The 12,374-nt window shown below is 48.9% G+C and overlaps 1 protein-coding gene across 4 annotated transcripts in view; it reads right to left on the bottom strand.

Annotated features, from left to right (window-relative positions):
• Nucleotides 1–12,374, bottom strand: part of Cdkal1 (CDK5 regulatory subunit associated protein 1 like 1) — a 560,769-nt gene that overhangs the window by 30,254 nt on the left and 518,141 nt on the right. For all 4 annotated transcript variants that reach the window (XM_047558430.1, XM_047558429.1, XM_047558428.1 and 1 more), the window contains exons 14-15: nt 8,923–9,006; nt 6,022–6,186 (exon numbers count right to left, since the gene is read on the bottom strand). In XM_047558430.1, the coding sequence (XP_047414386.1) occupies nt 6,022–6,186; nt 8,923–9,006 (249 nt within the window). The remainder of the gene's footprint in view (nt 1–6,021; nt 6,187–8,922; nt 9,007–12,374) is intronic.

Raw genomic sequence — 12,374 nt, 5'->3', positions numbered from 1 at the left:
CATTCGGAGGGGCCAGGTCTCATTTTGGAATATCCTCCTTCAAAAGGACATGAAGAGTAAGAACAGCCAGTGCTACAGGGTCACAAGTGAAGCGCTCTGTTCATCTGCTATTCTCTGTATGTGGAGGACCCACCAAGTGGATCTGGTGTTAGTTGCCATTTTGTAAGAAACCAATGGCTGGTGAATACCTTTGGAATGATACAATAATCTGCTCTCTCTACCTTCGTTAATTAAAGTAGTGACTTAACATGCATTGTAAGTAATGTCAGTAATGATAACACTAAGAGCAGCAAACATTTACTGACTGCTAAGCCATTTCTGTCTATCTGATAAAGTAGGTTTTATCAGCCTGCTTGCTGAGGGAGGACAGAACTGAAGTGGCCCGACTCTCTCCAAGATCATATTTTTTGTAAGTGGTGGAACAAGGACTCAAACTGGTAATCAGAATACAGAATCCAAGTTTTTAATTGCTATATTACACCGTATAGTGAAAAACCAATGGAAGCAGAGTACATTTAAAAAAATTAAAGTAAGCAACATCAAAAGCCAGGAAGTTAAGTTACTGAGTTCTCTCGCCACACATTTACTGTACCTACTATGCATTGGGCACTTTGTCCACATTATCTAATCTAATCCTCTGTGAATCAGTTGTTATCTCCATTTCATAAATAAAGACACTGTATTCAAAGAAACTGTACAGATCACAGGGATTTGTGTGTGAGTATGTGTGTGTGTGTGTGTGTGTGTGTGTGTGTGGTTCTGGAGATCAGACTCCAAGGTGCTTTACCACTGAGCTACCTCCCCAGCCCTTTTTAAGAACTTTTGTGACAGGGTCTCTCTGAGTTGCTGAGCCTGTCCGTGAACTTGGGTCCTCCTGCCTCAGCCTCCTGAGTAGCTGGGATGACAGGTGTGTGCCACCAGGTCTGCCTGTCATTGCCATCTGCACTCCAACCCAGCAGATTCCAAATCCTTGAGCTTGTTCACAAAATCCCCCACTCTCTTTCCATAAAGTGATTTGTTACCTCTAGGAATGAACTGAAAAAGGGAAAACCTTTGCAACAAAGCGATTGAGATGTTTAAAATTAGAAAACATTCTTTCTGATCTTTTACCAGGCACCAAGCAGCTGCCTTCTTAAGTACTGACTTGAGAAATGCTAAGATCCAGTGACTTGTCATAAGACGGGAGGAACAAGGAGACAGAACAGCAGCAGCACACCCAGCTAGCCCTTGTCAGGACAGACGTCCGCGGTGCTCGGTCCCCGGGCCTTCCAGGGCAGGCACACCACTGCAAGGCCAGAGCCAAGGACACTCACAGCAGCTGATGGGAACCAGCCGCTCCTCTCAATTCCTGCATCGCTCTCTTCACGTCTCCAGTTTGCACTCACTCTGGTGGACAAAAGGGAACTACTTCCTGCAGTGGTCAAGGAAGACCCCGCGGCTGGAAAGGCAGAGGCAGCGTGAACCCGGGCTGCCAGCCCGCCGAGGTGAGGATGCAGAAAGCCGGGAGCCCGGAGCGCTGCTGGGGGACGGCTCAGGGTGCAGGAACCAGGGGGCAGCTGCTCCACCCTCCCAGGGGGCTCTGTGTGACCCAGCAACCCCGCGTTTGAGTAAACACCAGAACCCAGGGCAGGGAACCGACCAGGGGCTGTGCTCCCAAGTTCCTCGCCAGCATCACTCCCCACAGCCAGAAGGTGGAAGCAACCAATGTCCGCTGAGGTGAACGGACAAATGACGTGCGGTGCACATGGACAATGGCTCGGCCCCCAGAGCAGGGTCAGAGTGACATAGGCCAGAGTGTGGACGCAGCTTGAGGACACTGCTGAGCGGAGCGGGCAAAAAGAAAAGGTGTGACCACCATCTGAGTCCACACACACGAGGTACCTAATGGGGACCCAGGGACCATGGCCAGGGGCTGGTGGGAGGGCAGCTGGGAGCCGTCCATTGGTATTGAGCTTCAGACATGTGGGAAGAAAGTAGTTCTGCAGTCTGTGGCACAACAGGGTGAAGGTCCTGAATGCCATGCAACTGTACACTCAGAAACGGTCACGACTGCAGCACTGTGCTACGCTTATTTTAGTGCGATTAAAGGACAAAAACAGAAATGCAGGCCTCAAAGTTGTAAACCCTGGCGTGCCTCTCCCACTTTCTAATTTTGTGGTTCTAAGTTATTTACTGAGTCTACTGATGCTCAGAGTCCTTTTTTTTTTTTTTTTTGGTACCAGGGATTGAACCCAGGGGCACTCGACCACTGAGTCACATCCCCAGCCCTATTTTGTATTTTATTTAGAAGCAGGGTCTCGCTGAGTTGCTCAGTGCCTTGCCTTTGCTGAGGCTGGCTTTGAACTCATGATCCTCCTGTCTCAGCCTTCAGAGCCACTGTGATTACAGGTGTGCACCACCGTACCTGGTCTCAGATTCCTTTTGACCCCTAATAAGCACCCCATAAACCCTGGCTTTGGGTTTGAGCAGCAGGTAGGGAGCATTTTGCCAGTGACAATTAAGGATAATTATTCTAAGATTTGATAATGTATGTTTTTAAAAGGAATCTTCATCTTTTAGAGATATTAATCTATATGCATCTAGATAAAATAAAATGATAAGTGGGATTTCCTAAGGATAACAGGGCAGTGGGCACAGTGGTGGATATGAACACAGACCACACAAGACGGGCTGAGTGGACAGTGCTAGGGTGCGTACAGGGAGGGTGGGATTATTGCACTCTTCCGTTCTTGTATGCAGGTAAGTTTCTACGCTGCTGAACGGTCAGGGCTGGGCAGAGGTGACATTGGGCCTGTCTCCCACAGGTTTGCCTCAGATGGAAGAATTGACACCACAGCAATTTTCCATGGAAATCCAACTGTCTAGAAGGATCATCACAATAAACAGGTGCCCAGAACAAGCGTCGGGCAGTGCTCTCAACACCCTGACACCTCGCTTCTCATTTCCTGTCCCTCTGGCCCCCTGCACTAGGCGCACATGCCCTTTCGCAGGTGCACAGACAGAGGCATCTCCCCACAACGGCATGTCCAGCTGCCGTGTCTGAGGTTGGCCTGGGAAAGCCTGGAGCTACCACATCGAACATGAGCACTGCTGCCTTGGAGACACAGCCCTCCGCCCTGACTTGAGGATCATTTCCTAAAGTGGGTCTCCTACTTCAGTGTGGAACAGTATCGCCGGAGAGCTTGCTCAAAGACAGAGCACGGCACCCTGCTCCCGGAGAGCGTGCTCAAAGACGGAGCACGGCGCCCTGCTCCCGGAGAGCGTGCTCAAAGACGGAGCACGGCGCCCTGCTCCCGGAGAGCGTGCTCAAAGACGGAGCACGGCGCCCTGCTCCCGGAGAGCGTGCTCAAAGACGGAGCACGGCGCCCTGCTCCCGGAGAGCGTGCTCAAAGACGGAGCACGGCGCCCTGCTCCCGGAGAGCGTGCTCAAAGACGGAGCACGGCGCCCTGCTCCCGGAGAGCGTGCTCAAAGACGGAGCACGGGCCCTGCTCCCGGAGCTCCTGCGCAGGAGGCCCAGGCTGGATCTGCGCGTCGGGAGTTTTCACAGATAAGACTGGCGCATGAGTCTGGGGGCGCACTTGGGGATCCCCGTCCCAGACGTCACGTGAGCCTGCGCAGTGGCACAGCCTGTAATCCCAGCTACGTGGAAGACTGAGGCAGGAGGCCAGCAAGTTCAAGGCCTGCCTTGGCAACTTAGCAAGACCCTTTCTCCACATCAAATGAAAAACGGCTGGGGACAGAGCCTGGTGGTACCTGGCGGGACTGGTTCTGTGGCCCCGAGCACAGCATCCTAACAGGAAAAGCCTCTGCCCCTGCCAAACACAACAGGTACCGCATGATCGGGGCTCAGGCAATTAACAGAAATAGAAAACGCTGACACTGAGGGAGTCTTCAGAATCTGCTCTTTTTAGGGACCAATAGACGGGAAAGACCTCCACATGCTGTGCGCAGGGACAGCACTGGGTGTCTCACACACACTACTAACATACACACTCCTCCATCAACACCGAGGTGGACACGACTGTTGCCCCGGAACAGAGGAAACCGAAGTCCTGAGGAGCTCTGTACTGGGGCTAAGGTGGCAGGTCCAGGTACAAGCCAGGTCCCGGACCCCAAGGTCACACTGCAGCTGCACCCAGTTAGGCTGATGTCCCCGCTCAGAGTTCCTGCACCTTTACCCACCGCCAGAGAGCTCAGAATGCCCAGGCATGATTACCACTTCTAGCATCCCTCTTAAACCCTATGAAAAGAGAAGGCCGTCTCTTCCTCATTAATTTGTTTTGGTTCTCTTATCAGCAAAAACACATGTAATACTAGGAGCAATTCAGGGAAAAGGCCTTTTGATCCAGAAAGTTTGGCATACCTTTAAAAACTGACAATAATGAAGAGTGAGAACAATGTTCATTTAGCCATGGGAAGTCACATGGTGATAAAGACTCGCCTGGCGTTTCCCTTAATGCACATCCCATGATGTGCCCAACCCCGTGGCTCCAGGCAAGAGATAAGTCTATTCCTAGAAGTCCAGGTGGGCCAGAGCCTCGTGACCTTCCTTCCCGTCTTTCCTAGGACCCTGGGGCCATGTGCGAGGAAGGCTGCTGGGAGGGGAGGTGGAAAAGTCTGTCCCCCAGAATATAAACGGGGTGGGCCTTAGCTGTGGCTCAGGAGCTACTCTCCCGTTTGTGATCACCAGCGACGTTTTAGAACGCCACCCTTTTCACAGGCACATAGAAGGGATTAAACCAGGCAACGTCTTCATGATAAAAATCTACCATTTGTCGTGAAGTCCTTCTCATGGGGGCAACTTGAAACCAACCTTGGAAAGTACGCTATGTAGGAAAATGAGATATAAAAAAATCAGTCCACTTCCTTGAGAAATTTCAAAAGGATTGACTAACATACCCAAAGCCAAATTTCTAGTAATACAATTTAAAGGCTAGATCACTGTTCCTCGCAGGACCTCCCTTCTACTGTGCAGAGAAGGCTTTTTAAATGAAACAGCAGCAACGTGAAAGGTTATGTTCATTGAGTTCTTTCAGGATGACACCTGTCAGGGTCTTGATGACAGCGCGTCCATGCTATTCCATGGGGGTCACATGGCCACACAGGTTCCTGCTCCACCACCTGTCATGCCCGAGAGGTGCCACTCTTGGTGGACACAAGTCCCCTGCACATCAGTGAGAGCAGAGATAATCCACCTTGCTGGTCACTATTCCCTAGGTAAAGCTACTTTTTCTTCATTTTAATTAACAGGCTCTTAACTCATTTGAAGGAAAAGTTATACAGAGATTAAAACAATTTTGGAATCAGCTGGCCAGGTAAATATCAGTTACCGTTTTTCTGTGTGTTAGGTCATTGCTATGTACTTTTTGGGGAGCACTTAACAATTGTGTTGGAGAAAGGACATCAAATGATGCTTAGAAATGTGATACACATTTTCATTTCACACTCCATCAGCTTTTACAACTGCAGCTCAATGAGATGTGAGCGAGAGCTTGGCAAACAGCCATATTTACCAAGGTATAAAATAAGGGTCAGGTTACATTTTCATAGAAAGAAAAAACATGTTTAATTTTCACTCCCCATGACTTCAGTGGGTACCCAGTTCCCACCCTAGAGAAAGGCACCAGGCTGCATGCGCGGCCTGGATCAGCGCTGTTCTAGGGCAGGACCCTGCCTGTGCCAAAACAGCTCGCAGGCAGCGATGAGATTTCCTCATCCCCTCCAGCTCAGGACCTATGGATACAGAAACGCCTGGAACGGATCTCTGGTGGTGAAGTCTTTTACCTGCAAATAATGTGCCTGTCACCCTGTGCTTCTGGGAGTAGGGACCATTCACTCCCTTTACAGGCTGAGAAGCAAAGGCACAGGCATCCACAAAAACACACCTCTCTGATCCAGGTCTGTCTGTCTGGAAGGACGAGAGCCTCCTACATAGGTCAAAAGGGACCTCCAGCCAAGCCCGGAGCCTGTGCCACAGGCTGCTGTTGCCCTGCCAGGTGGGAGGAGCACCCTTCACTCACCTGCCTTAAGCCTGAGACTTCTCCTCTGGCGAGCGGTTTGCTGATGGATGGCGTGTACACTTTGGCGTCTAATACTGGCTGTCCTTTCATGAAATGCTTTCCTGATTCATAAATGTCCACTTCAACCATCTTCCCCATGAATGGAGGGTTCTTTGGCACTAAAACCTTTAAAAAAGAGTTTACAGGAAGCTTCATTTTTAAAATAAACTTTTAGAACAGCTTTAGATTCATAGAATTATGATAAAGACAGTAGAGGGTTTTTATATGACCTGCACCTGGTTTCCTATATTATTAATTTCTTACATTAAAATGGCACATTTGTCATAATGAATGAATCAAAATTGACACAGTACCACTAGCTACAGTCCTTAGTTGAGACAGATTTTTTTCAGTTGGCCCCTCATGTCCTTTTTTTCCATCCTGGGATCCCATCCACAGTGGGCCCTAACTTCCAGATGCTGGAGGACGTGGGGCCTGTGGGGCAGGACGGTGTTTCTGGAGGAGCTCCGGCGGCAGGCAGGGCTCTCCCGGGCCAGAGCCTGTCCCCAGAGGCATGTGGAAGGCAGGCCGGGGAATCCCCAGCAGCTGGCCGGCCCTTGTGGACAGGCCTTTGATTCCCTGCTCTGGGCTGTCCTGGGCAAGAACACAGAGAAGAAAGCATGATACTTCCAATACCTTCCAAGTGAGCTGTCAGAGTAACAGCTGAGTTGACATTTCAACGAAGGCTTCTGTGTGTGTGTGTGTGTGTGTGTGTGTGTACACACGTGTGTTTCAGGAGAGGAAGGCTGGTGAAAAGTGGACTCCGCAATAACACCTCATGTTGGTGTCGGTGCTGAGGATGCCCCAGCTAATGGTCACCATCCCCTTCTCTTGCTCTCTGAGGAAAAGCAGGGCTTGTTGGTCCTCTGAGCTGAACTCCAAGGTAGAACCACCAGCAGAAGGGAACCTTGGCTGGTCTGCAGGAAACTGTCAGATGGTCTCTTTCCACAAGAGATTACTGATAAAAGTGCTGTTTACCTCCTGCGAGCGTTGCCGCTCCTTTGGGACTAACAGGTGGTTGTGTGCCTTACGTCTCCTCACACTCCTATTTCAGTACTGGAGCAGCTCGCCAGTCTTTTAAGTTAGGATCCAAAATAAACAGGCCAATTCTAATCCAGCAATACTTTGATATTTAGATACAATCTTTACCTCTGAAACTCATCTTATTTAGAAAAATAATTCCTAGGACATCTCAGGCTTAGCAGTAGAGGAAGAAAATTCAGACGAGAGCCAGAAGTTCCATGGCCAGTTTCTCTAGGAAGCAAAACTGGATCTTGGTCTTTCTGAGTTTGGTTTTCATGACCCCTGAGGATAGTGCTTCATCAAAGTCTCTGAAAAAGGTCACTTGGATGGTGAATGACTTATGACAAGCAAACCAACTGAAAGAACTTCAGTTTCAGGATATGAAAGTCCTTTTAAATCAGTTTTTATAAAATAAGAAAATCTCTAGAGCCGACTATCCCTGAGAGATTTGGTACTATTCTGGGGGAAAATAAGTCCCCTTGATCTGCTGCCTTGATCTGAATGAAGGGCTCAGTGTTTTCTCTCCTCCGGTTTTAATCATTGGAAAAAGTCTGACTGCTTTAAATGGGAGGAAATGGCTAATGAGGCATGCCACTGCCTTTAAAATGAAGGAGAAAAAGTCCCCTGCTGAGGCAAAGATCCAGATGGCAGGGGACAGGACAGGGAAGAGGCAGCCCAACACAATCAAGTCCCTCCTGGCTGAGCAGAAGGTAGGCAGGAACGTGGAGACGCTCTCTGGAGGACGCTTCCTAATGAGACTGCTCGGCACAACGCAGGGCTGTTGGGAAGCTCCGCTCAACTGTCATCTACTGGGGACTGGCCTTCGGGATGATGCCCCATGGTTACCTCCGACCCTTGATCCACCGCCAGTCTGAGGTCACTGCCTGTGGCCCGCTCAGCTGCCAGCCCTGCCCGCCACCTCAGGCACCGCAGCCCTTGCCCTCCCTAGCTGACTGCCCGCTGGCCTCAAGAGCCCCCAGGCTCCGCTCCAGCCAGGACCCTCGTCAAGTGAGGAAGGAGCAAAACAGCGGAAGCCCCACTTGACTTTAGGTAGCTAGGATCCAGAGTGACCCATGAGTTTCCCTAGCCCAGCAGGCCCTGCTGGGAAGGGGCGTCCCACCCCTTCATGGCCTTGGCCAGCTGGGCCCCGAGGGAGGTGCCGTTTCACTTCTGGATGGCTTTCCCACCAGGGAAGTGGGCCCACAAGCGCTGACAGGAAGCCAGGCTCCCGGGGTGGGGGGTGGGCAGGGTGGAGGGGAACCCCCAGTGATGCTCCAGAACTCCAGCAAAGGGGTTCGGATCCTCACGTCCGTCTTCAGTCACTCACACTGAGTCCAGGGAATGGGCGCTTTTTCCTCTGCGACCACCATTTTTATCAAGGTAGAAGTTAAAACAACAAATACTAGAACTAAACAAAACTGAAAGCCAACCCACTGACCAAACAGAAACTGTACATGATTGACAGTGAGAGGAAATCCCTGCCCTTTGGCGCTGATGTCGCCCACGCAGACATCCTTCCTGTCTCTGAACGGGACTCCCCTCCTGGACTTTGCCAGTCTGTGGGGATTTGGAAAATGCTAACTGCTTGGTTCCAAACTCCCCAAAGCCTATGGCTGGTCCTGTCAAAGATTAAAGAGGACTACAGCACACTGAACACAATTATTCCTTTGTTTTAATTACTGGAGGATAAACCCCACGTTAGCTTGGCTGGACTAACGCTGCAAAATAGCTTCACTGTGACAAGATTCAACACTCTCCCCTTTTAAATCCCCTTCACTTAAACTTTCAGAATCCTTTCTCATTTTGCAGAAAATGCGAGAATACTTAAGTGCCTCTTACCTGCTCATAGAAGCGATTGTGTGCAACATAAAACTTGGAATCAAAAGATTCTTCTGTTACTAACACTTGTTGTCGTTCACCGATCTGTGGAAGGAGGGGAAGGAAACATGGAAAGATGAAGGCAAACACCTGAGAATCCAAGAATGAATGGCAGCCCAAGCAGTCCCGCTCCCAGTCACGTCCACCTGCATCAGACAGCAGACGGACAGTTGCTAACACTGTCCCCATCACTGATTCAGATTTCTTGAAAAACACTGAGTGGTAATAACATTAGCATAGTATGAACTCCCATTTTCTTACATAATTACAAAAAAGAACTTGGTTGAATTTCTTCCTTCAGCATAAGATAATTAAAGCTTCTAAGACATACCAAAATCTTCTAAATATCACTTTGCTTCTTGAAATGAAGTCACAAAACAAGCCAGAACAAGCTGCTTCTGATCAAAATTCATGAAAATATTTTGGCAATAGGATAGTAATAAACATTAATTTGAGTTATGAGGGATGGAACACTGGAGAAAGTGCCTCCAAAGCTAGTGGCTGGGTCCTAGGACCGTCTCAGTGTCCCACATGATGAACGGCTATTTACTGACTGTATACATTTTTCTCTGCCACAGGCAACTGTCTCTGCTGCAACCCCAACTGTGTTCATTTTTGTTTTTGAGAGAAAGCAAATTGATGGGACTACATTTACAATCTAAGCACACATTTTTAATAAACCAAGAAGTCAAATCAGCCAAAACAATGGTAGAAGTAATGTAACTATCCAAAAAAAAAAATTGCTACCAGTTGACATGTGTTCCACCATGAAGGGTAGCATTGAAAGTGTAAATGGCTTTTTTTTTTTTAAACAAGGTGGTCAAAATGTCTGCTCTAGCAACCAGTTGTATTGAACCATGGTGTCTGGATTTATTTTTGCTGTTGCCACTTGATAAATATACCCCCTCCTCCCCCAAAAAAGCAAACAAACTGAAGCACACTGGCAAGATAGTTTTAAAAAGAAATTCCTATCCTCATTTGCAGGGACTTGTCACCATGCACAGGCAGTTATCATTTAGGAAACACAAACACAGCTGCACTATAGTCCACCTAAAATGAAAAAAGAGTCCAGCGCCCCTCTCCACCGTACAATGCCAGTATCCAAACACACCACGGAGTGCTGCCCAACTTATGCCCCGTTTAGAATGGCTTCCTCTTAGAAAGGCCATGTGGTCTCTGAGAGGATACTTATGACGACTTTAAACCCAGCCTGTGATGTTTATCTCCTCCAGAACATCAGGTCGTCCAAAAGAAGTCTTCCATGGCTCTGTATGTCAAAAAAGACCGGTGAATACCGGGTTTTGCTGAAGTGTATTCTTCTAGAAGGAAACCTGGGATGTTTGCACACATTTCCTGGTGTGAGTTGCTTGTGACTCAGGATGAGTGCCTGCTGATGGTTCTTAAGGAAATTTGCAATCATGCCTCGTCTAACGTGAAGTTTTCAGGAAATTACCAACAACGTGAGAATACAGAGCCCCTGAATGTACACGCTGCTTCTCTACTCTCGCTCGAGTTCGTGTGGACAGCTGTGGCCACGTTTTGAGGCTGTTCCATTTCATCTGGAGATAAGAATGACAGGAGAATACACACACAGATAGAAAGCTTACATTTGTGCAGCAGAGGCCTGGACTTTCCACCAGCCAACAGGGAACTATTTGTAGGTGAGTATCTGACTTTGTTTGCCAAAGGGCTCAGGGGAACTGTGTGCGGTGACTGACAGGGAAGCCTCCTTTCCAGCCACTGCCCTCAGCCACAAAGCTGGTCTCCCTGCTGAGGTTCTTCCAGTTCCCTTGGGTGTGGGGGAGGCGGAATGAGCCAAAAGGAGCACAGGAGGCTAGGGCTTTGACCAAAAGCTGCTGCAACCAATCTCCATGCCCTCAAAATCATTAAAAAACAAAACTGAATAATAAAGAGCTCTCCTGGATATTTTTTATGAGTGAAGTTGTATTGGAGTGAATATCAAATACAACCTTTAAGAGAATCGAGTATTTCAAGAACTATTAAGAGCAGCAAGAATCGTGGAGAGGGTAGTTCAGATAAAACTCTGGAAGAGGCAAGCAAACCAGTGTGGTTAAAGACCCTCAAACAACAAGATTTGCAATCCTGAGCCCCACTTGCCATCAACCTAGGAAAGCTTCCACTAACACAAGGAAGTTCCCAGCCCCAGAGAAAAAAGCAGGGTGTCTGCAGCCAACAGCCATGCCAGCTCTCCTGAGGCTACTAGGACCTCCCCACCCAGCTACCTATCATGCCAATGGCAGAGATGATCCCCTGGAAGGGGCAGAGCTCCTTTTACTGAGAAGGATGAAAGGATGCCGGCCTCACCAGGATCATGCCACATCTGCACTCATGTGACATTCTGTGAACAGCATCCCTGGCCACCTCACCACCCATGGGGAACCGCACTGCCCAGGCAGAGCCACCCACAGGGATGACGGGGTGCATCACTGTGAAAACGGCCAAACAAGATCCTGCAAATACGCAAGAAGCTGAAAATGGTGGTTTTCCCAAAATTCGTGGTTGGCAACCCCATGTGGTCGTTCAGCAGAGATGACGAAACTGGAACTGGAATTGCAAGGCCACAGAAGGCTCCAGACGGTGGCTTAGCAGCGCTCAGGAGTAGGAGAGGTGGCTCCAGCAGAGCCTGGGGAGAGGACGCTGAAGAGGGGTCCCGAAACCATCAGTGCCATAGGCCTGGACTGGACAGTAGGGAGGAGCCCCAGAGCCGGCCTATTCTGTGGGCCTTGCATCCCTCACCTAAAAAATGGGAGGGGGCAGCACTAAAGAGCAGGAGACTACACCACAAAAGACCTTCCAATCTCAGACCTGCGAGTTAGGGACTAACGTGCCCCAAGGTTGCAGGGAAGCAGATGAAGGAAGGCGGTCTCTTCGCACAGGGCACGTAGGCTCAGGCCCTGCAAACTACAGCGTTTTCTTGCTGCACTTAAACTAACAACTTGAGTTTTAACACCCACCGAGAACACTTACAAAGTCTCTATGAAGTGACTGGAAGTTTCCTTAGAGAGGCGTCAAAATGTCAAGGAAGCCTTTTCTATAATCCTAAGAAAGATGCCTCTTTTCCTTCTTGTTTGCTTTGTTAAGTGTGCAATATTTATAGTTGATTAAATAAATGCTTATTTAATTTTTTGGAGTGTGTTAGAGCTGAAGAGCTTTGCTTGGGACTTGATCCCCACTACGGCATTCCTGTGGGAAGCCAGGCTGCCCTTCACGAAGCTTCGACCTCCATGTTTGTCAGAGGATCAACCTGATTCCAACTCCCTGAAGCAAGGAACAGTTCTCACCTGTGAAGCTCGTCCCTTTCTTTAGTTTAGCTGTATGGACTTTTGAAAGTGCCTCTTAGTCTTGGTTCCCACTTTAATAAACTAGGTATACCTTGTAATTATTCATCAAAT

Source organism: Sciurus carolinensis, chromosome 7 (assembly GCF_902686445.1).
Source record: "Sciurus carolinensis chromosome 7, mSciCar1.2, whole genome shotgun sequence".
NCBI classification, from domain to species: Eukaryota; Metazoa; Chordata; class Mammalia; order Rodentia; family Sciuridae; genus Sciurus; species Sciurus carolinensis.
The sequence above is the reverse complement of the archived record's forward strand: the minus strand, read 5'-3'. Positions and strand labels throughout refer to the sequence as shown.